General features: G+C 38.5%; 1 protein-coding gene across 1 annotated transcript in view; it reads right to left on the reverse strand.

The window, feature by feature from the left end:
• Positions 1–1,178: 1,178 nt before the first annotated feature.
• The window catches only part of si:dkey-215k6.1 (transmembrane protein 132D), a 322,832-nt gene continuing 299,403 nt past the window's right edge, over positions 1,179–24,607 (reverse strand). The window contains exons 7-16 of the mRNA XM_059336286.1: positions 21,514–21,719; positions 15,958–16,021; positions 15,548–15,683; positions 14,793–14,866; positions 10,072–10,134; positions 9,864–9,992; positions 7,044–7,172; positions 6,627–6,926; positions 6,053–6,327; positions 1,179–5,040 (exon numbers count right to left, since the gene is read on the reverse strand). Of these exons, the coding sequence (XP_059192269.1) occupies positions 4,431–5,040; positions 6,053–6,327; positions 6,627–6,926; positions 7,044–7,172; positions 9,864–9,992; positions 10,072–10,134; positions 14,793–14,866; positions 15,548–15,683; positions 15,958–16,021; positions 21,514–21,719 (1,986 nt within the window). The 3' untranslated portion in view covers positions 1,179–4,430. The remainder of the gene's footprint in view (positions 5,041–6,052; positions 6,328–6,626; positions 6,927–7,043; positions 7,173–9,863; positions 9,993–10,071; positions 10,135–14,792; positions 14,867–15,547; positions 15,684–15,957; positions 16,022–21,513; positions 21,720–24,607) is intronic.

Below are 24,607 nucleotides of genomic sequence, written 5' to 3' on the forward strand. Positions count from 1 at the left end.
TTTTTCTTTTTCAGTCTTAAAGATGCAAGTGAACTGATCCCTGTGCAGCCTATTTGTTTTTGAGCGATATTTTTTTAGACGGAAGTCTGAGAAACAGACACACATATACAGACAAACAGCTCTTCAAAACAAACCTGGTGATGTTCGGGAAATGTTATTTTAGGGAAACTCCTTACGTCTTTATATTGGTTCCAGTTTAGTGCACCTACCTTTCCATTATGTTCCGTACTGCCATCACCGTCAAAGGCCTAAACACCAACACATGAGTCAGAATACATGATTCACATGGCAGGAAGCTGAAGATGGTTGTTATTGTGACTCACAAAACAATAAAAGTGTATTATAAGATAAAGGAGTACGCTTTTTTGGTTATGGGTCTTTATTGGCCTTCATGAACCATGTTTAAACAATGACAATAGCAAAAAGAAAAACAAATTAAACAAAAAACCTTTAGGGCTCATGTCCACTGGTACCTCTTCTACCTGTAGCACATTCAACTACTGCCCATGTGCACCTCCCACTGTAACTACACAACAACTAAACTCAGCTCTTCTGAGAATATGTACTTGTTTTTTATGGGTTTGATTTTTTTTCAGACAGCCACTGTGGAGGTCCTATTTTTACTGCTTGCTTACTGCCTAAACTACTGCTATGCATTAACTCTATCCAAGAGAAATTATTTGAAAAAATGTGTTCTTTTTTACTTGCATTGATCTAAAAAAAACCCAAATTGATTGAGAGATGCTTGCTACTATATGCAGAACTAATGGGTTTCTAAGGTATATTCACTTCACTTGAGTGTTATTGCAAGACCGGGTTTGAGAGGAGACGTCAGCAGTGGCTAATAATATAAAATCATCCTCTGAAAACAAGGCCTCCTTGCTTTCTCTCAGAAAAAAAGGCTGCATTTTATATCCAGATCCTCTTCAAACACAAAGCTGAACAAGGCTGAGGAACAACTTATACAAGAACTGAATCCTCCAGTTAAAAGGCATCCATTTTTGTTAGAATTATGTTCATATCAAACTGTTCTGAACTTCAGCGTTGTTAGTGTGAACTGAGCAGTCCATTCACCTCTCTTACGCCACACAATTATTTACTTTTGCTTGTACTGTATGCCTTACTTTCCCCAGTATCGACTGGTGCGACTAAATTCTAATGACATTTTTTATAAAAAAAATAACTTGTTACAAAACAACATGACCGCAAGCCTCCTGAAACACCTACTACGACAGCCCAACAATATAATGCTTTAATGGTTTAACGGACAAGTATTATAATGAGTAGTGTAACAAATTACTCTTGGCTGGAGTAAAAAGTAAATTAGTAATATTACTTTCGATAAGAATGATAAGTAATGAGCAATATATTACAATTTTTGAGTAACAAGCCCAACACGGACTGGATCGACCTCTTCTTACCATCTACAAATTGGTTTAATATGTACATAATTCTGTTGGAGACGGATCCATTTGGGAAACAGCCTGTCAACCAGAGGAATCTGGAAAACAAAATAAAAATACAATGTGCTCCTGCTTCTGCAGTCACAGAGTCAAAAATTATCTGTTGAATGTTTTTGGTAAAACCGAATCAGAATGAGTTAACACAAAACCACTCTCTTGTTGCAACCAGCTATCCTGGTCATTGTCTGTTTCTTCTAACAGCCTTTATGCTGTTATAACAATTCCTCTGTGCTCAAGTTCAGCAATAGTTTAGTAAGCAAGCAGTAAATTGCGGTCCTTCTACAGTGGCAGGAGGATTTGCCTTTCTCTGGTATCAAATAAAAGCTGAAATGCCCTCAAAATAACCAAAAATCATAAAAAATAGCCTTGTATTTTTTTTTCAGTTGACATCCATACAGTTTTAAAATTATACAACAGGTAGAATGGGTGTCACAGGCTGTAATGTATGATTGACCTCACAGTTCTAGTTAAGAGTCAAAAGGTTTTTCATTGAAAGCATTGCTACACTTCTATGTTCAGCGACTATTGAACTTGTACCTGTTTGATTGATCCTTTCAATCACAGCAGTCTTGTAGCTACGTTAGAGCAGGCGAGATACACAAATGTGTATGAATCCAGAACATACAGTATAGTCGCCATCATCAGTCAAAATATTGCTTTGGTGGAGGCTGTGCAGCCCATTTATTTCCCCCATTTGGAGTCAGCTCAGGTATCTGTGTCTATTCAAGCTCTCTGTCCTGCTTTCATTCTGTTTCAGACCTGACGATTTGACCATTGTGATTTTTTTCATGTGCATTTTTTTAATGATTGAAAATAGAGATGTTTTTTTTATCTGTAATAATCCAGATGTTATCTATTGGACGAGCCCAACATCCTAACATTTGGTTTGGTTTTCTTTCTGAAATGGATCTCTTGGACTCACCATCCTCAAGCAATTTTGAGTGTGATTCACGATGGATTTACCTCCATTTTTACATCTCATTATGGAGGTAAACTGATTCCTACCCTGTACAAAGACAAGAACTCATTCAATACTTTAAACAAAGACAGGAACATCTTTAGAAAAAGAACCAATAAGATCACTTTCACATTGTGGTGGTAGATAGTATTGTGTACCATATTTGCACTGTAAAATGTACAAAATGTCACCATGTTGTTGGCTAGTGACCTGCAATCTTATTCACAAGCACTTTGAAGCATGTTTATTTATCTACAACATACAGTGTACTCTGAAACAGTAACACATTTATAAATAAATATTGCAATCTTAACAATCTTACAGTTCTCTTTTTTTATTGTCAGTTCTTCATGACTCGTCACCTGAGCTTAACGAAGGTGAGGCAGCCGCTGCCTGTTCTGTCTCCTTCCTTTCAATTCTTCTCTTATGTGCTATCATCATTCACCAGCAGGTCCTTGGCCTTTTCTTCCCATCCTCACCCTCTCAAATGTTAATTTAAATAAATAGATCTCTAGGAGAAAAAAAAAGAATCATATATCCTTAAAATCTTAATAAATCTTTGAAATAAAAAGCTACAATTAATATCTTCCCAAATAAGGACAAAAAATTAAACATAATAAAAAGCATTCTATTTATCAAAAAGGACAAACAGAAGGAAAAAATATACATAATTATGTTCAGCAAAACAAACATGTTTCATGAACCCATATCTATGCGTGAGATAGTCAAGAGTGTCACTCCATTTTTCGTTTGTATTGTAAAGTCATTCAGTATATCCTGTTAGCTCCATGTTTAACACTGCAGTTCTCTGGTCTGTCTTGTTGCCTACATGGTTTCTGTTTTAAATAATCCTCATTATTAAGTGTTCGTTCAGGCTTTGCAAAGCCCAAGCAGCCTCCTTTTTATACGAGACACCTCAGTCAGTCCCCTGTTAGTTTACAGACAGTATTTCACAGTACTGCACTGTGCACTTTAGTTCACAAAGTTTCTACTGCTGTCCAATCACAGACAAGGAGAGGGGCCAGGGGATGATGGGATTGGTTCTGAATACAGGGAGAACGCCGTCATTGGCTGGAAGGTTTCACGCAACAGGAAGTAAGCCTCAAATATGGCTAATGTCCTTTCCTGTTTGTAATTGTGCAAGTTTAAATGCCTCTGTCTTGGATCCAAGGGAGAAACAGTCTCTTGTATGTCATATCAATTTCCAACTCTTCACACATGCTTTAGTTTGAGGAAAGAGCGAGATCGCCCATATTCAGTGCTGAATGGCAGCTCCCACTGGTGCCTGAATTTATAGTCGAGTACTTGGAATATATATATTTTTACATGTTACATTTCATTTATGAGCAATGCCAGAATGAGATTGGTCACATGATAGAACAAAAACAAACAGATAGTGTATTTGATGCTCATCTAAATTTTAGTATGATTATTACATAACCATTCAGTAGACTTGGCAGGTAAATATTAAAACTAGATCTATCAATAATCAATCAACAGCCACAGTCAGTGCTGGAAATACATCATATGAGTAAAAAATACTTCAGAAATGACGTTCTCGCCATCCTCGTTTAAATGTATAGTGGCTTGATAATGTTTTTCCAATAACATACCCTGAATTTACTGTATAGCATAATGGTTTACTGGTATTCTGAAAATAAACATTCATAACCAATAGTGACTTTAGTATTGATTTTTACACTAATATTTCCACAATAAATAATATAAAACAAACTGAAAATGTTATTTATTGTTTGCTACCATTGATTTCAGTGTGAGCTAGTGATGACAGTATGCTTTCCATAGCCTTAGGGGAGCCAAGTGTAAGTATCCCCTAGACTGCTCAATAATCACCACACTTTGTGTTCCCTTCACTGTTCTCATATTCATCTCCTTCTCCCTCCCTTCATCCATTGCAAAGGCATTACAGGTGAATTGTACTCATTGTCCATCCTCCCCCTCCTGCACTCATCCTCTGCCCCTCCATTTCTCAGTCTCTTTCCCATCAGTCACAGATTGTCTTGTAGCCTCTCCATGTAGGTTCTGATTTCAGACTGACCCAGGTCCATATCTTGGCACACCCACTTGATGTCATCCTCACTCCCATTGGTTACCAGGGCTGAAGAGTTGGTGTATGGGCCACCCCCGCCCGAATTATCATTGGGCAGAACGGTGGCAAAAGACGTGAACTGGACGCGTTTGCGCTTGGCGGCCGCAACCGCAGCTGCGGCCGTGGCTCGGGGGGAATTATTCAGATGCTCCGCCTGGCCAGTGGCATTTTTGCCACCAGTAGTGATTGCTGAAAGGCACTGGTGCGATTCTGCAACAGATCTGGGCAAGGTTTGTCCGTGGGTGATGCCCCGGTGCCCACCTGTACTACCGCTCCCACTTATGGTGCCCATGACTAAGGTATTACCAGCCCCGTTCAGGAGGTACTTGTTCTCCTCATATCCTCCTTCGTTCCGGTCAATGATGGTGGTGCACTCATCAGGCAGCCCTCCCTGGCATTGGTCTGAGTGATCAGCTAAAAGGTCGGCCTCGTTGCCAAGCCACACCCAGTCATGGGCATGGTTCATGTTGCCTCCTGCTTCCAGCACGGGGACCTGCTTGTGACGGTATCTGCAGAGGAAGAACGATAATTAGTCTACAACTGAAATACTATTAACCTGACCTGAACCTTAGGTTGAGTAAAATTGTTGCAGAACCTGATAATGTAATAAATTCCCGATAATGTAATAACCCCGATAATGTAATAAAAATCTGCACTTGAGTCCATTGAAAATGTAATAAAACCTGATAATGTAATAACTTCCCGATGTAATAAAGTGCATTTCCCAATAATGTAATACACTTTTTACCAATAATGTAATAAAGTATAACATTAATGGGAGGTTATTACATTATCAGGTTAGCCTTCATTTCGCAAGTCCTGATAATGTAATAATTCCCCAATATTGTAATAACTTAACAGCAGACCACCCATTACTTGGGTTCAAGAGGTGATACTGAGTAGGCAACTCTAGCTCAAGAGCTCTAGCGCCACCAACAGGTCAAAGTTGAATGTTTATTAACTTTTGACCCGTTCATCCGTTTTTCACAAAGGATGTATCACTGGAACCCTTGGGCCAATCCGAGCTCAATGCATCCGCAATGGGGTTTTTCGGCCATATTGGATTTTCCGCCATCTTTGATTTGATCAAAAACCTTCCATTAATGTTATATTTTATTACATTATTGGTAAAAAGTGTATAACATATTTGGGAAATGCACTTTATTACATTATCGGGAAGTTATTACATTATCAGGTTTTATTACATTTTCAATGGACTCAAGTGCAGATTTTTATTACATTATCGGGGTTATTACATTATCGGGTTCTACAATTGTCCTTATTTGGTATTAGCGACATGCAATATATATTTAGACCAAAACAAACAATGGATGAACCACATTTTGCAGATAAGCACATTGGCCGTGAATGCCAAGTGGTTGGTCCCAGCCTTACAGGTGCATATGGTGGCCCACACAGAGATTTCTCAACTCTGGATGGAGGCCATACAATTTTTTTTTATTGATGAGTTTCTCTCAAATAAGAAAAGCAATAGGTTACTTAGTTATAACAATTGTTTACCTGAAAGCAAAGCTGACACAGTTGATAAGAAAGACCAGTATTGCCAGACAGAAAACACCCAAAAGGGCATACATTCCAATCTCCAGGTCTGACAGTCCTCTCGTAGTCTGGGTCAGCTCATTATCCCCAGTGCCTGGTACCTCCACTTGTGCTGGGTAGCTGCTGTAGTCCCCTGCTTGGTTTGGGCCTCCGCCCCGGCTGCTGCTGCTGCCTCCACTGGCAGCTTTACCACCTGAAGCACGATGGGTGACTGTGCTCTTGGTCGTTGTGCTAACCTGTTTAATGGAAAACAGCACAGAGGAATGGTGGTGAATTCAGATTTAAAGTGGGTATTGAATATATATTGACCAAAAATACAAATACAGTTAAGTTAAAAGCTGAATTAGTCTAACTGTACTGTTAATAGTTAAATTTGAGACTGGAGACACGCCTGGCAGTGTTTATGTCATTCTCTTCTAATTGAGCGACATCAGATTACGATCTAATGATCCACTACCGGTGTAGCAAATCACTCCTTTTACCAATTGCACTGATAATAAATTGTGAAAAATCTTTATCAATGGTTTCCCCCCACCTTCCTCATGGCTCCTTCCTCTCGATCCACTGCTGCACTGTTGGACTTCCACTCCCCTCCGTCCTTTGCTTGGTGCTCATTGGTGCTGTTGTCCATCCCGCCTCCGTCGTCCAGCCCGCCTCTTCCCATCACACCTCTTTCTTCACTCTTTGCTCCAAACTTCACTATCACATTGCCAACTCCAGATGCCAGCACACTCTTTCTTTTGGATTTCTGGCAGGTCTCAGAGATGACCATCTCTACACGAACCAGTGATCCCTGTCCGTCGCCCTCTGCCACTACAATAGGCCAGTGTTGCTCCTAATAAAAAACAGAGACAGTGTTTGTTGGACACCATGTTTTCCACTTTTTAGTGGCATATTTTACACAGCTTTAAACCACACTGGCCAGAAAAAGAAAACTTTTATTGTGTAGTACCTGATTGGTTATGGAGATAACATTCTCATCCAGTGACACAGCCGAGAGAAGGAAGTCCTTGGGATCATAGACGTCAAGTGGCGTAACTGAACCGTCACTGTACTGGATCCAGGCACTGATCGCTGCTTCCTGAAAGAGAATGACAAACACAATCCATAACACACTGTAGATCTAACTAAGAAAAGTGTATGAAATCCTCCGTTATCGGGCTACGATTAAAGGTCATACTTAAATCTTTAAATGGCTATAACTTTGATACGATATTTGCCAGAAATGGATGATTTTGCTTCTTGGTGTATGAGTGGTATCTGCATCAAAGGACAAACAAACTGCTGGTGAAGCATTTAGCAGCTAAAGAGCCAGATGTTTCTCTCAGTAGTTGGTGGAGACCAAAACAGAGCAAAAAGAAGACAGAATTTTGTAAAATGCAATAAAATATAGTGTCATGCTTCCATACATTATTCTTTAGGGACACAACTTCAAAAATTGAAATAAGTAAGTTTAAGCTGCCACCCCTGACCAGGCATGAAGCCAATCATAATTAAGGTTAATGGGGTGGCACCTGCAGCGGCCAATCAGGCCTTCCTGGACACGCTCCTGCTTACATTCTTTCTTCAACACTTTTGACACAACAACTTGATAAGATGATAGGGTTGACAGCTTGTTTTGGTTCCCCCAAGAGGTAGAAAAGTTATTAATTCAAGTTTAAGTGTGTGGCACAGTACAGAATCACTTAAAAAGCCTAAAAGGATATTTTCTAATTAGGTGAAAGAACAGATCCCTCCCTGGTGAATTTTAAGAGCTTTAGCTCATATGTATATGAGATAAAGATGTCATGGCCCTTTTACAATGCTCCAAATCAAAGCTACTTGAACATCCTCTGGAGTTATTTGAACATAAATTACAATAGATTTAAGCCTCCCAATAGGTGATTCTCAACCAATATACACTTCACCCCATCCATAATCAATAAAATGTTTGAATGCAATATAATCTGAGAATATAATTTTCTCATCACACGTTATCAAACATTCATCCAACCTACGCAGACTTCTCTGCAACCTTCACATTGACCGACCCTTTTTTCGCTATTTAAGACAGCATAATGGAAATATCATCTATCGTAAACAACAACCTGTATGTATGATAGCACTTCATAATAAATAAATAAGAAACATAAAAATAGATAACATTTTATTTTCCCAATCTAGAAGTTCTGATCTTGTTATAAGTCAACAATTCTATGGCTCTTATACAAAGATATTCATCTGTGTTGGCCTTGGTAGCTTGAGGGTGTGATGTGTTTTTTTGAGTGATTCAGCTGTTTGCGTCTCCAACACAATAGAAATAAATAGCATGTTGTTCCTGCTGAAGCAAGACACAGAGACATCTACCCCGCCATCCATACACCCACATAAGCATGCACAAATACTTGAACATGTAGACATTGATAATTGAAACCTAACCAGTTATTTCTGTACACAGACACTTTGTCATTTTCTGTCTTTCTCCATTCTGAATCTTTGCCTTTTGTCAACAGCAGCTATTTCCATAAATAAAAACAGAGTTCAGCAGAGAATGTATTTTTCTCCGCTTTTCTTTAAGTGATCCTGCCTCACTAATTTCCCTTGATAAAACCCTCTGCTTTCTTTAATCAGAACACAGAAAAGATTGTGTAGGTATAACGCAGCAAAAACCTCCCTACAAAAGTAATTAAGCTCCAACGTGAGGAACAACAACCCTTTATCTCTTTCCCTCCCTCTATTTTCACATTAAATTGTAATTTTTCCGTGCCTCCTCCATTGCCTTATTTTCCCCCAGCTTTCCCTCCGGTCTTCTCTTTTGCACTTCTTATTTTCTTTTCCTCCTTACTTTCCCTCCTTACAGTAGCATCATCTTTCTACAGGTAATGGTGAATGATAGATAAAACCGGACAGATAGAAAAAGAAATGAATCTTTGAATAACATGCAATATCAGATCTGTATTTTTATCATAATGAGCTGCTTCTCATCCAATTAGCCCTTGGATAAAAATTATAATGTGAAGGGTATTGTTAAATAAAAAATGGAAGAGAGAAGGGGGTAGAAGGGGGGGAAGTGGTGGGGGGGATGTGTGAGGGATAATAGCTTGAGATAGGGTGATAAAATAACCTTTGGCAATGTGATTAAGAGTCAAGAATAGCTTGTTACCACTGTTACAATATAGTATACATGTTGGTGGAGGTGACCATGTGAGTTGTGTGTGTATTTTTCTATAGATATTTTGTTGTTATGCACCAAGTAAGGAAGCAAAAGTGGAGAAAAATAAAAGTAATTTGTATATGACAAATGTAGTTTCAATTGTGATCAAACATTATCAAAAAAACAACTGTTTTTTTCTGGCTCTAGCTAACAATATAATGTGGAATATTTATTTAACTGTAGACCTTTAGGTGGTTGTAACTGTAGCTAAGCAGAGCTATAGCCTGGAAGTTACGCACTCCTAATTAGAAACTGATTATGGGGGAGATAGCAGCGATGTGATGTTCGCAGCACAGAATTACTGTTTAACTTCTATGATTACAACCTTGGGGGTATTACTGTAGAGACAGAACAGCTTAAGATGCAGTCCATCAGTGTGTATGTGTGTGTGTGTGTGTGTGTGTGTGTGTTTGTGTATGTGTGTGATAAAATCCCTAAAATCAGCGAGTTGTCTGTTTATCATTCTGAAAATCTGATAAAAACAACCCTGGAAGGATATGATATTCAGCAGAGATGGGGATATGTTCGTGTGTGTGTGTGTGTGTGTGTGTGTGTGTGTGTACCTATAGTATCTCCTACCTGTTTAGGTGTGTGTAGCAGGTCTGTAGCGGTAGTCGTTAGCTGTATAGCCTGGTAATTTCCCGGACTCGCTGTCATACTCAGAGACAGAGATGCAACAAGCTGAACTCCGAGGTCAGTGATGGTGACCTAGACAAATGAGAGAATGCCATAATTCATGCCAGTAAAAGGGACCCACAACCTAAAATAATTCAGTATGTTATTTTACCTTGTCGTCCAATACGGTCACAGTCTTCTCTGCCAGGATGGAGTCAGAGAGTGGGGACAGAACCTGCAGAAAAAATCCCAGAACACATGAATGGTTGTAGAACGGCATTTACAGTTCAGAATTGAAATGAGTGTTCTCCTTCATTATGAGAGTTGCAGAGGTACGACGGCGTATTAGGGACAAGTATAAAAATAAATAAACAAATACAGACACAGGGGAGGGGGGTAATATTTAGAGAAAAAAGTCGCAATTTTATCAGATTAAAAGTGGCAAATAAAAAAGAAAAAGTAGCAGATTTATGAGAAAAAAGTGGCATAAATGTAACCAGCGATATCCTTGCACCAAGTGGCAGACTCAGACCGTTTGAAGTGCAGGGGCGAAAAAATAAAAAGGGCACATTCTGCACAACATGGGGCTTCACCAGCGTGCAAAAACCTATAACGCATGATGTGTGATGAAATAGTCCTCATCCTTGATTACAATAGGCATTAGGTTAATGGAGATCCAGATCAAAGTAATTAATTATATGGTAATGAACCAAACCTAATCATCTACATTTTTAAGTAAATTAAATCAATCTCGTGCACTTTGAGAGCTAAATGAGAGCAAACACCTCACATAACATTTTTTAGAGTTAACAGGGCTTTCCACTCGGACTTTTATGTTTTATTTCAGGCATTTTATTTTGATAGTATTCTTTTAAATTCTGTGGTGGATTCTGTTAACACACTGTGCTCTTATTTTGAAAGCCGGCTCGTGAGAGCACATCATCATAATTTATTGTGTGAAGGGGCACCCGAGGGCACTCAATAATTTTTTCATGTATAAAGGGCAGCCAATAAGGCAATTTCTCCCGTTTCCACCATCTAGAGGGCACTTTAGCAACAACTTTTCAGGGGGCACTCATTAAGGCACGTTAACAATTTTTTTGTACATAATTTTATGTACAAAGGGGCACCCTAGAGGGCACCAAATCATATTTTCCATGTGTAAAGGGCAGCCTATAAGGCACTTCCTCTTGTTTTCACCACTCTTCAGGGCAGTTTAGCACGCTTTTTCAACCATGGAGGCACAAGGGGGGGCGACCAAAGTCTTCAAAGTCTTGATACTTATAATATATAATAATATATATGATAATATGGTGATTCTGGGATGAAACCACAAGTATTTCCTTATTGCTAAATACTGATCGCAAAGTATAATTTGATTAAGTCTCTCACATGAGACGTAGTACATGGCATGTGGCAGCTTCTGTGGTGATGTAGTTCCTTGAAAAAAAAACACTAGCCTATTTTTCCAACTTTTTTTCCCTCATAAATCTGCTACTTTTTTCTCCTAGATTTGCCACTTTAATCTCATAAATCTGCTACTTTTTTCTCCTAGATTTGCCACTTTAATCTCATAAATCTGGTACTTATTTCTCCTAGATTTGCCACTTTAATCTCATAAATCTGCTACTTATTTCTCCTAGATTTGCCACTTTAATCTCATAAATCTGCTTCTTATTTCTCCTCGATTTGCCACTTTTTTTCTCGAAATATACCCCCCTCCCCCGGTCCGTTTTTTTTTTCCTTCACACTTGGCACTAATACACCATCGTACAGAGTTCACATATGCACGAATTTCATCCAGATGTGAGTTCCGAAAAGCTTTGCATTCTGCAGCAGTTTTACATTTAGTGCTCTAAAAGTCCTTATTAACACAGTGTTCAACAGCTATAAAGTCCAAGAATATTCTATCACATTACTGACAAGTTGACTATTTGTCAGGTGATGGACAGCTTGTACATGAAAATGTTGAAAAATAATAACAATTAGAACAACAAGATCCTGTTGATCCCGCAGATCCCACAGATTGGAAATCCTGATGCATGTGTTTACAAAAACTCTGAAGAAAACACAGGAAAGAGTTGCATTTAAAGATATTTTGTTGTTGTCTCAGTAATTGTAGCCTTAAGGTGACAGTGAAGTGTTTAACACTGACAGAGGAGCAGCAAGAGCTGGTTAACACCACGGTGCTTTGGGCCGTATAGACTGGAAGTATCTGTTTAACTTAGAAAACACACACACACACACACACACACACACACACACACACACACTAAACACAGACAAATTGTAAAGGCTGACAATACGGGTATTGTCTGTGTAAAGAAAACTGCTGGTTCGGAAACACTTTGGCTATTATTTCACATCTCTGACACAATGTAACACAAGCTAAGTAGTGGAAACACACACACACACACACACACTCACATATATACGCAGATGTCCTGCCCTAGCTAACTAAGACAACTTAGCATAAACAAAGCACAAGGCCAAAACTAAAGAACTAAAAAGAAAGCGAATGAAAAGAGAAGAGAAGAGAGAGAGAGAGAGTAAGTGCGAGTGGCGAGAGAGCTTGAGAGAAATAAATGGAGTAGGTGTCAGAGAGAGAGAGACAATGACAAATAGAGAAAGACAGAAAGTGAGAGGGGGCAGAAAGAAGGAGCGCGAAAGAGATTGGGCTACAGATGGAGCGATGGAGCAGCAGACAGACAGTGATAGAGATTAGGAGCCCTGTGCTGTAGTGTGCTACTCCGCCCGGCGACAGGAGGACAGGCAGATCTGATTGGTGTACAAAGAAAATCTCTCAGCGAACGTGTCGGGGCGTCAAACTCAATCCCACCCTCAGCCAGCTAACAAAATGCAATGATTGACAGCTTTGGGATTGCTCTTCAAGAGAGGCAGAGAATAAGAGGGCGAGAAAGAGAGACCGGGGGGGAGAAAGGAAGGAGAGAGAGATGGGGAGGAGAGGAAGAGGCGAGACTCTGGGAGACGGAGCTGGGGGGTAAAATTGAAATGTCAAACTATCAAATGACGGCTGTCGACTCTGGCATCTCAATGGGAATGCTGGGTAAATTCTCTCTCCTGGCTCCCAAACAGAGCACAGCTGTCTCCATGCGTGCATTTGTGTGTGTGTGTGTGTGTGTCTGTGTATGAGTGTATGCGTGCATCCGTCCCCAGCCGAACGGATGCAAACACACACTCAGCTGTTCCCCAAAATCCCCAAGATATCTTCCCACTGCTGCGCTCAACTCAACGCCAAACCACTTCTAACACACGCACAACACACTCTTCAGAGCAATCAGGCAAATGTCGGCACTTAGAATGCTATTCCATCCTGAATAATAAAATATGTATGTAAAATATGGAGAGATCTAACATAATAGGATAGAAAATAACAAAAACTGTGAATATGATTGTGACATATTTGCTGGTTTTGCCTGGGCTCTGCTTTACAGCAATATACCAGCAGTGGAAGACAGTAAGCCACAGGACTGTCCTGCACTGTCACATTCACTCACAATGGGCCAGCTTATTGGGATTCAGCAAGTGCGCGAGTGTGTTCACTGTGTGCCAGTGCAAGTGTGTGTCTGTGTATAATTGCAGAACATCACACTGAGATGTCAGGGCCAAATCCGACAGTTAATTGTGGCTAATTGTGTAACGAGCTCGAAGGCGAGGCTTATAACTGCAAGAGAGGAAGAAGAAAAAGGAGAGGATAATGTTTACATCACTGCAGTGCTTATGGCTGCAATGAGAGTTGCCAAATTACACTGCGCTTCACAAAATCATAGTCTTTCTTTAGACTTGTTTTCCAACAATGATGAATATATTGTCCATGTGCAGTGCGTTTTCTTTAAAATGCAATACAAACACTATTTCTGGGATATTTTATATTTAGTTAATTATACACCAGAGTTTGTCTAGTATTAAACTTAAATTAAAAGTTTAATCAAATAGGCCAACTTTGAAAAGTGTTGGGCTATTTCATTTCATATTTTATATATCATATTCAGGTTTGATAAGAGAGAATGGCCCTCATTTTCAAACGAGCATATGACAGAAAGTGAGTGAAAAGTGGGTGTAAGATCATTTCTACGCAAGCCTCGGCATTTATCAATTTGGACGTGAGCGGAGGGTACGATCAGATCTCACGTCTAGTCTCAGCTCATGTACGCAAATCTGAGTCAGCGTGAAGTCCACACGTCTGAGTCGGAGAATTGATCTTAGACTATTGTATCAATGCCTGGAGCTGATGAAACTCTTTGGTGTTTTGTTTTTTAATGGTGACAAAGCAAAACATGATGAGGTTACATTATTTATCATTAAAACATATTTTAAAATAAATACATCCTGGGACCGTGAAATTCTTTAAACAGGCTACTAGCCGATGATATTAAATGTTGTTGTCTTCTGCTGTTTACTGTTTGCTACTCTCCTGACAGCACCACCAATTTCCTTACTTTTCACTTCTTATGCTGCCAAACTAAACCAGTTTGTTGTGTTGCAGCTGTTGGATCTGCCTCTGAGAAATTCCTCTTCTTTTTGAATTAAAACTTACTTTAAAACATTGTTTACCTCCTTCAACCAAAAAGCTGTGAAAATCGGGTATATGTTGGGGCGTGACATTTAAATTACACTTGTTTCGAGCAGCCACATTTATCAACAGCCGATCATTCTTACATTGTGATTGGTGGGATACGAACGTTTGATAAATCCCACGTGAACCGTGTCGTAAGACGAAATATAAGCTCAGATCTGCGCTCGTTTCTACGCTCCTTTGATAAATAAGGGCCAATGTGTTGTTCTGGGGTTTGTAACAATTATATCAAAATAATGTGAAAGACAACAGACAGGATAACTTGTACAGTGATGAGTATAACATATGGTACATACCTGTATTGTGGTAATCCCAAGGTCCCGCCCGATCAAGATTCGTCCGTCGATCAGTCTGGCAATGCGAGGATCTTCTACCTGTGGAGCACAGAAACAGGTTTCAGCCAAGACCTTAAAATGTAATCCTTTTTTTTTTTTCTCGACTAACTTTTAGGCTTTGGTGCTTTCATACTGGATGAGTACTACATAAATTGCTTGTTTTGCCTATTGCTAAATAGTCAAACATCAGTCCAAACCGGAAATAATTAAAAGAAAACCTCAACATTTTATGAAATATACAGCTTTTACCTCAAATGCAAGATGAGAATGCAGACACCATGCCTTGTCATGCTTGTGTGTTAGAATTAGAGCTAAAGTTGGGAGATGGTTATAGCCTAGCTTAGCATAGACACTAAAAACACAGTGAAACAGCTGGCTTGGTTCCCTCCAAAGCTTTGAAAACCCACCTACAAGCACCAATACAGCTTAAAACAACCATAACTCCATCAATCAGAAATGTAAAAACAAGCTGCATGTGACTGCTAATTTGTAACAATTGAAGCTAGCTGTTTCACCCTACTTCCGGTCTTTATGCTAAGCTCATCACCCTCTGTCTTCAGCTATATGCTTAACATACAAAGTTGAAAGTGGTAGTGATCGTCTCATCTGAACCTAAGAAAGCAAGTTAGTAGCCTATATTTCCCAAAATGTTGAACGTTTCCTTTCAAACATTTGGTGTATGTGTGTATGTGTGTATGTGTGGTTAATGTGTAAACCTACCTTTAGCTGGTCCAAGACCAAATGTGTGATATCAGCTTGCCAGTCTGCACCCAACATGTGGACCATCTCTCCTCCAGGGTCAGAGGGCTCTGCGACAAAATGGGTGAGGACTCGCACCAAGGCGTACTGGTACTGAAAGTTCAAGAGAAAGTCAAAATTAGACTTTACTGCTTAATTAACGACACAAAGGGCTCTTATTTTTTTCTGTGTAAGCTTGTGAATTAATAGAAATAGAGTTCAATAACACTGCAGAGTATCTGTAGCTCAGCATTACATACAGTTAGTCACATTCCATTTCCAGTTTGCAGTTGGAGTGCTCTCACTATCTCTCAGGGATATTGACATTGAAGAAAAGGATTAAATAACTCTCTTTAACAGTGTGTTAAGAAAACCAATCAAATAATACCTGGAGGGTGCAGCCTTTGCCCTTCCTCTCATCATCCTCATCATCTTCACTGTCTCTAGTAGGTCTGGGAGGGAAAGAGATAAATGAGACAGAGAAAGAAAGAGAGAAGAGAGGGTGAGATTATCTGGTAATTAAATGCCATTTTTATACTCTACACTCAGCTCCAGGTAATCTGCTGTATAATCTCTGCTCCAGGTTACTCTTTCAGTCAAAAAAAGACACAAGTTTTTAATCCATCTTAACACATTTAGAACGCTTAAGTTGTACAATGTGCATTTATTGGAAAGCCCAAGTAGATGTAAGGTAATGTAGCTGGCCTTGTGCTTTATTCTCTGGTAAAAGTGCCTGTGACGTGTTTTTCTTTAACATTGTAACGTCTCTTCATTGAAAAAGCATTAATCAATTTCCCCTTCAAAAGGATCCTCAGTTTACCTCAACAATCTAAAGTGGGATTTCTCAAGAAGCTAAATATGTACTGAAAATACTCAAATGGTTCATTATGTCCCAACGATTATAACTGAAAATAAACTCTTTTTGTACTGGGCTAACAAGGTTAAGTGCTGAGTTGTGTGTTCTGCCAATGTTCTCAGGCACTTTGTATTCTATTTGAAAAACTTGCTGCTTCCTTAAGTACCTTTAGCTCTCGTAACATGCCGTATGGAGTCCTACAGGGATACATTAATGGGCCACTCCAGTTTAATCTTTATGCTGTTTGGCTCTATCATCAGCAAACAAAAACAGATCATTTATCATCACTATGCAGATGACAAGCTGCTCTATACTTCATTGCGTTCTGATTATATAAATCCTGTAAACTTAATGATACTGTGACATTTATTATTGTACATTCTTTGTAGATGACGTTAAATATGATTCAGTTCAAAGGGGAAAGTAACATTTTTTGTTAGTTATTTAAGTATTTAGTTCAGCCGCTATTTAGACTTTGGTTTTTCTGTTGTATCTGTTGGAAGTTTTTTTAGTATTGATTTTATAATGTTTTATCACGTTGGAAAGCTATACTCTACATATAGACTTTAATTTGATCTAGTCCTTATTGTGGCACTGACTTTCATAAGTTTATACCACCTCTGTCCTGCATCTATGACAAACCACGTTTTGGAAGTTTGTTATATTTCAAAGACCCTTGCAGTGCTTCTTAACCACCTGCATAAAATCACATTTTGTGTGAGAAATTAAATAATAATAATATACAATACAATATAATAATACAAAACTCCACAAGTTAGTATTTTGAATAATCACAGAATGCCTTGAATACATCAGCTTGAAAACAGAAAGCCTCTTTCCCTCACTCCCGAGTGAAGGATCGCTCTTTCTCACAGGCAGACACACAAAGAGAAACACACATTCTCTTTTCTTTGCCTCCCTCTGTGGTGTAATATCTACACAATACCACATGCAGGCAGGCCCACAGTGGATCTCTCTCTCTCTCTCTCTCTCTCTCTCTCTCTCTCACACACACACACACACACACACACCACTGTGTCCTATAACTGTCCCGGAGTGTGAAACCCCGGTAATATTACAGGATTCTCTTTCCATTTCCCAGTGTCCCAGTTGCACATATGTCTGTGTGAGAGTGTGTGCCTAATAGTGCTTGTGTTTCAGTCTGTGAGATAGTAGTTAGGGGAGATAGAGGTGTGTGTGTGTAGGTGTGCCTGAGTCTTTGTGTGCACACGGGTTGGTGGCTATCTGAGCAGAAATTGGCGAAATTGAAAAATAGGTCCAGCAGAACAGAATGGAAGGGCGGCAAGATGGGGAATAGAAGCAACACACACACACACACACACACACACACACACACACACACACACACACATTCAAACAAAGAGGCACAGAAGCAGGCAGGCATGCATGCAAAGAGAGAACACACAGACCATTAGGAATGGGTTTTTCTTATAACCTGAGAAAGAAAGTGCACATGCATATTTTAGCTGATTTTCGACAGATTGTGTGCTACAAGTTATAAGCGTATGCCGTTATTAAAATCCGAGCCTTTAGTTTCCCCATTGTGACTCTGAATTTGAGTTCAAGAAACTAAGTTGGAGGCTGTGTATTTAAATGTGGCAACATTTCTTCTTCTCTATATTGAAGATAGAGTCTCTTAGATTATATAAAGCATTTTGGTTCATGTGCACAGCTGAACCCCAGTGCAGCCACTGCAGAAGTTCTGGCATGCTTGATGTGTGTACCACTGTGACTCCATCCTCAGAGGACCTAAAGTTTGGCTTCATTCAGCTTAAAATTTGATTATATATTATAGAGTCAATGAAAAGGGGGAGCAGATGTAACAGAACACGGAAAGAAATTAAAATATGAGCACAAAAATGAAAGTAGGCACTCTATATGATCCTCTAAATGTAGTCTTTTTTTTAATATAAATCTAAATACACAGTGATAGACAATCACAGACTTCATGTTCCATTTTTAAAATTCTAGTGCAGTATCTCCTGAGAAGTAAATCTCTGTTTTTGAGGTTTAGACAGTTTTTTCCCTGGCTCATTACCGAAATTTCCACCAAATTCTACGAGAATAGCTGTTAACATGCAAACAGACATTCCAAAATGCAACCTTGCTACGAGGTAAAACTTCAGCAAGTGACAAAATGGACAGAAGAAGAAATTAACCTAATCGTGGCAAAGAAATAATAAAGGAGTTGGTTTAGAAAAAGTACTTTTCTGATACAATAATTACTTTTCTACTGTATATTCGTCTGAGAACTTTCTTTCTTGCCGCAGGGTAGACAAAAGAAATGAATGCCCTGAAGACACTTCTACTGTTTATACGTCATTGTGCCAGTTTATAGACTGTTACATTACTTCTTTTTCTCTATTGTTATGATTCTCTTTCACAGCTTGCATAGACACACTAACATACCAACATCCTGTAACTGATCCACCCACATGCATTGTCTCTCCCTTTTGAGAGAATGGGTGCATGTGTGTGTGTGTGTGTGTTTGTGTGTGTGTGTGTGTGTGTGTGTGAGTGTGTGTGTGTGTGTTTGAAGTGACTGAATGCCTCATTCAGTGGCAATGATGCTAAAGCCATAATAGTTGTCATCAGTATAGCCAGGCAGGCCTTGACCTCATAGGAAATTATAGACTGGCTGGAACGATATGTGCTCTCAACTGCTCCATTCAATAAGCACTATATCACACACGCACGTGTGCACACACACATGCACACGCACGCACACACACACAAAAAGAAAGACATCCACACAAAAGCCAAAAGACACAAACACATTCACATTCACACATTGCCTTGTTTTCTCTTTTCTTTTCTCTCTCAGTCGCAAAGAAACACACAAATCTTAAGATTGATCATAAAACAAAATTACATGCAAAAAGGACTCAGACTGTCTCTTTCTTCTTGTTTTTCTCAAATGCTCAAACTCTTGCTTTTTGTTGGAGAAACAATATGCATTGACTGCTTTCAAGCAGAACAAGTGCAGAAACTAAGAGCTGTAGACAACGTTGTAGAATAGTATATCTGCTTTTTGTGCCGTTTCTGCCTTCACACATTACTTTACACTATAAGTTCAATTGTTTGCAGAATACAACACATTTGGTGTGAGAGGAGGTCCTGACTGTTCCAGTAACACGTTTGTAGCTACACTTGTTACAGCAGTGCAACAAAATGTGTAGTTTCTGGTTTATGCTCATGTTTGGGTTTGGATCTATCAGTAGTATCTTAGTTCACTATGTGTAACACTGCAACATCAATAAATTGTATTAATTTTGAGACTTGACAATATTTCCTTTGAAAGATATAGGACTGTGTCTAGTGGACCTTTCCTCTGACCATAACTATTACTCCCAGCAGAACACCATGGTTGAATTTCAGTCTGCATGCACATTTTTTCAGCCTAACACTGTAGAAAGAGAACAGTTAATATTGATAGCAACAAGTTAACGGACTGCTGAGTCGTCACTGCATCTTTCTCTCTGCACTGCCTGGTGTGTGTGTGTGTGTTTGTGTGTGTGTACAGAGCCCCACCCTCACAGAAACTCAGATATCAAAGAAGAGGAGAGAAACTACATGTAAATGACAGCAAAACACTGCAAATATTCTCACACTGAGCTATGGAACCACTGCCCTGCAACCCGTATCTGTTTAATTAAAGGCTTTCATTTTTATACCTTAGTCAACATATTGCAAATTTTATGCTACGGGAAATGGATTAAAAAGAAAATCAATTGGTTGAATCTATGCTTTGAGGAAGTAGGGAAACTCATTTATTTTGCATATGATACAAAAATATAATTAAATTTACTATTTTTAAAAAAAACCTGTTTATTTATCTTATTTTACCATATTACTAGCTCACCTCTTTTGGGACGACATAGGTTATAGACTAGAGTGGCCGAAAAAAATCAGCTGGAAGGATGTACTGAGTAATGTTATATTAGTTTCTGCAATATGAAATGAAAGCAGATAAGTAAAAAATGCAAAAGATGTGTTAGTCCAACAGAAAGCACAGACAAGACAGACAAGAAATGTCCGTCTCAAAACAAACCTTGGGCCGAGGGACACTCAACTAACATAAATATCTTTTTTATACGACTTAAATGGAAAACTGGCCTTTTAAATGTTTTCTTCCAGCAAACCTAAACATACTGTACATTTCAAATACCTGGTTTGGACTATATAGCTGCTAGAGTGTGTTTCTTTCCCAAAACCACGGTGCCAGGCAAGTAGAGTGATTGCCTGCACCAAGGTTATAATAGTTTTGGATTTTTCATTAGTTTTAGTTTTAATTTCGTTGTGAATTTTGTTTTCAAATTCAGTTAGTTGTAATTCGTTTTTAGAGTGAGTTTGCTAGTTTTAGTTTTAGTTTTTGAAATGCTTTAGTTTTAGTTTAGTTTTTATTAGTTTTAGTTTTTTGTAATGGGCTATGTGTTGGGTGCAAGGTTCAAATAATTTACAATAAATTTTTCCTTAATTTCCTTTGCCTTATCCATATTAGCCCCAATAAGGTTATTAACTCATACAGTTCTGGGGGTTTTGAATTTTGGTTCCTGCATGTTCACTAACCAGCAGCTATTCATTTGGAGCAAAATAAATACATTTGTTTGCCCAAGCGCATTTGTTTTCTGAAAGCTGAGAAGTTGCTCTTTACAGCCAGTATGCTGTCATTGCGGTAATTTCCCCTCGTGCCTCGACCGGAAGCCCACAAAGCATGAATAAACACACTCAGCAGTGGAGAAATAGAAACACTGGATTAGGTATGAAAAAAGTTTACAAAGACGAAAACGACATTTTCAGTATAATTTTAGTTTGTTTTAGTTAGTTTTGTTACCACACGATACAGTTTCAGTAAGTTTTCGGGTTTTTTTAAAACTCTTGTTTTTATTTCTATTTCAGTTAACGAAAATGTTTTTTCAATTCTAGTTTACGTTATTTCTTTAGTTTTCGTTAACTACAATAACCTTGGCCTGCACAACATGAATCATTAAAATGCAAACTGATACTCATGCTTGCACCCTCTATAAAACCCTCAGTTGTTCCCTTAAGGTCACACATGTAATTTACCTCTTGTTAGTGATGATGGGGACCCTCCAGCCTTTAACCTGGCTCAGCTCAGTATCGGACACGTCTATCTGCAGAGGCAGCTTGGGCACCCAGACGGTGAGGTGCAGCTGAGCCGATAGGTGCAGGTAGGTGAAGTTGACCGCCAAAGACTGCCGGCCGCGCATTTCTTTACCGTTCACCAAAACCTGGTCACAGTTTGGGGACACCTGAAAAGAGGACAAGAGGAGAGTTGAGTTCATGTGAGTCTACTGACCTCAAACTGACTTAACTCTGTGATTTCTGCAGGAACACATGCAGAACCTGTTCTTAAACACAGCCTTGAGCGAGCTTTCATCACAACATTTGTGCTTTTGCAGCCGATAAGGTATTTTTTCACTGATTGCTTACACTTTTATTCATCCTGTAGAGCACTTTGCAGAGTGCCCTAGAAAGAAAGGTTAATAATATGCTTCTGTAGGCTCTTCAGCGTTGGCATTGTGGGTATGTGAATACCAAGGGAGCCCCTGTCACCTCCACCACTCCGAAGCAATGTATTAATTTTGCACCATGTAACATTCGAAAACCAGTAAATCACATTCATTTTAAGACATTAGTGTAATTGCTTTGAACACATGAGTCCACCCACGAGAATACTGCCAACCTTTGTGCTGCATTTTAAACTGTGTGCCATTGAGTTAGTAGGAGATCTGTTCTAAAATGTGAAGAGGGCTAGAGGGCAAAAAGAAACATTCTCTCTGTGAGAGGAATTATGAAAAATTATAGTCTTACATTTGACGACACTGAAAAAAGTCAGAGACAGTGATCTAAACCATGGTCACTGAGTTTCTATTACGTTTTTGTACAAGTTCCACCACTGTTTGTGCCCTTTTGTTCATCAGTTAGTTATTGGTCTAATACTGTCACTCTGGTCACAAGTAGTATTCTGTTCCTGTTCAATAAAATTCTGTTGAAAATGACAAACAAAACACTTTTTATTTGCACTTCCGTCCCAGCACCAACAGTAAACATTGAGTAAACAATGATTTCTCCAGACCAGAAATAGGGATTTTCAAAGTTTAGCCTCTTATTGTAAGGCCCCCTTTTATTTAAATTGGGGGTTGTGTGCAGTGGATGTTTAGGGGGAGATAGCAGGTCAACAATAAATGCCACATAAAAGTGGTGAACATCATCTGAAAGCTGTGAAGATTAATTTGAGATGCAGCTCAGCACTATGTGTCAAGTGGCTCTGGTCAAAAATCTCTAATCAACATGACTTAATTAATTAACTAATTAATACAATTAATAAACATATTAAGGTGTATGAGGGTTCAGAAAATTCATATTTCTCCTTTTGAAGTCCATTTCATCCTCAATTATGGTCCATAAGTTGTTCCAGCAATTTTTGGGGGTTTATACCATTTGTTACACACATTTGGTGCTGAATTATGCAATTTCTCTTCATATTGAGAATGGATAAAACAATTTCAAAACCCCTTTTCAGAATATTGCATCAATACACCACAACAAAGACAAATCCATGCTGTGAGTTGGTTTCTAAAACTTTGGCCATTTTGGAGAATTCTGTATTTTCAGTGATTAGATGAAAAAAAAAATCACCATGCCAAATCAAAAATTGAAAAAGTTTTTTGGCAACTTTCTGGCATGATATCCTGACATGGTTGGTACCAATGGATTCCTTAGATCTTTTAGTTTCATATGATACCTAGAAGGCAAAACGGCAAAAATTCTGACTTTCTCTTTGAATAATAGCTGTTTAAATAGAATGTGCTCAGACAGTTTTTCAGACACAGCAAAGGTACAAAAATAACTAATTGAATAATTATTCAAAGTCTCAAGTCTGATATCATATCATATCAAAACATAAAAACCGATTTGTAATTATTAAAACACTGTGATCTGTCTGTGTGTAAAATAATTATTGTGTTTACCTCATTTGAGTTTTTAAAGATAGTCACATCAGTGGAAAATGTCTTGTTTATCAGCCTGACTGAAGTTACTTATTGTCCTTAAAAGCACCGTTACATGTTTTTTTCCCCCCCATAATTATGGAAATGCAAAGTATCTAGTTTTAGAACAGTATTATTCAAATTCAATTGATACTGAAGTGCAAAACATTATTGTAGACACTGGATTATTATGGTTGTGTTTCAGGAAGTGGACAGCATCCATAAAGACACCGTGACAGGCAGAACAATGAAACAGCCAGGATTCTAGTCACTTTCATTTTCACCCTCATTGCTTGTCTGACTGTGTGACTGATTGAGATGACGTGTTTTGGACAAATAATTCCATGTGTGTTAGCAAAAATGGATTCATGCAAGAAGGAAACTGATCAGAACTCAACGTAGGCATATTATTTCTCATTATTTCCCAAGTCTGATGGCTATACTTTAAGTATACAATAGCCTATATACAGTCATGGAAAAAAATATTAGACAGCCCTTTTTCTTCAATTTCTTGTTCATTTTAATGCCTGGTACAAGTAAAGGTAAATTTTTTGGACAAATATAATGATAACAACAAAAATTTAAATTTAAGAGCTGATATCTCAACATTTTCCATGGTTTTCTTGATAATGAATTTGGTTATTATCAGCTCTTAAATCAAACTCTTATGAGCTATTTTTGTTGTTATTATTCTATTTGTTCAAACAAATGTACCTTTAGTTGTACCAAGCATTAAAATGAACTAGAAATTGAAGAAAATAACGTCTAATAATTTTTTCCATGACTGTATAATCTCGTGTCAAGATTTATACATTATTCTGGGCCATTTACTCATTTTGTTAATGTTTGATCTAGAAAACGATATTTTCTGTATCCAGATTCTCTGCATGCATGAGTTTCAAAACTATGCTTGTCAGATAATATAAAGAAGACTGACTAACAACATCTAAAGGTACAAAGGTCAAATCTATAATAAATTGATTGCTGCACTGTTAAATATTTTCCTGTCTTTTTGTTTCCTGCTCTGTCCCCCTATCTCATTATTTCTATTAAATTTCCACAGCCGGTCATCCATTCCTTGCATGTATATAATTTCCCTCCCCCTCTTTCTCTACCCTATACTTTTATTCCATTTTAATATCTCTTTC

This window comes from Centropristis striata, chromosome 7, assembly GCF_030273125.1.
Source record: "Centropristis striata isolate RG_2023a ecotype Rhode Island chromosome 7, C.striata_1.0, whole genome shotgun sequence".
In the NCBI taxonomy this organism is placed as follows: domain Eukaryota; kingdom Metazoa; phylum Chordata; class Actinopteri; order Perciformes; family Serranidae; genus Centropristis; species Centropristis striata.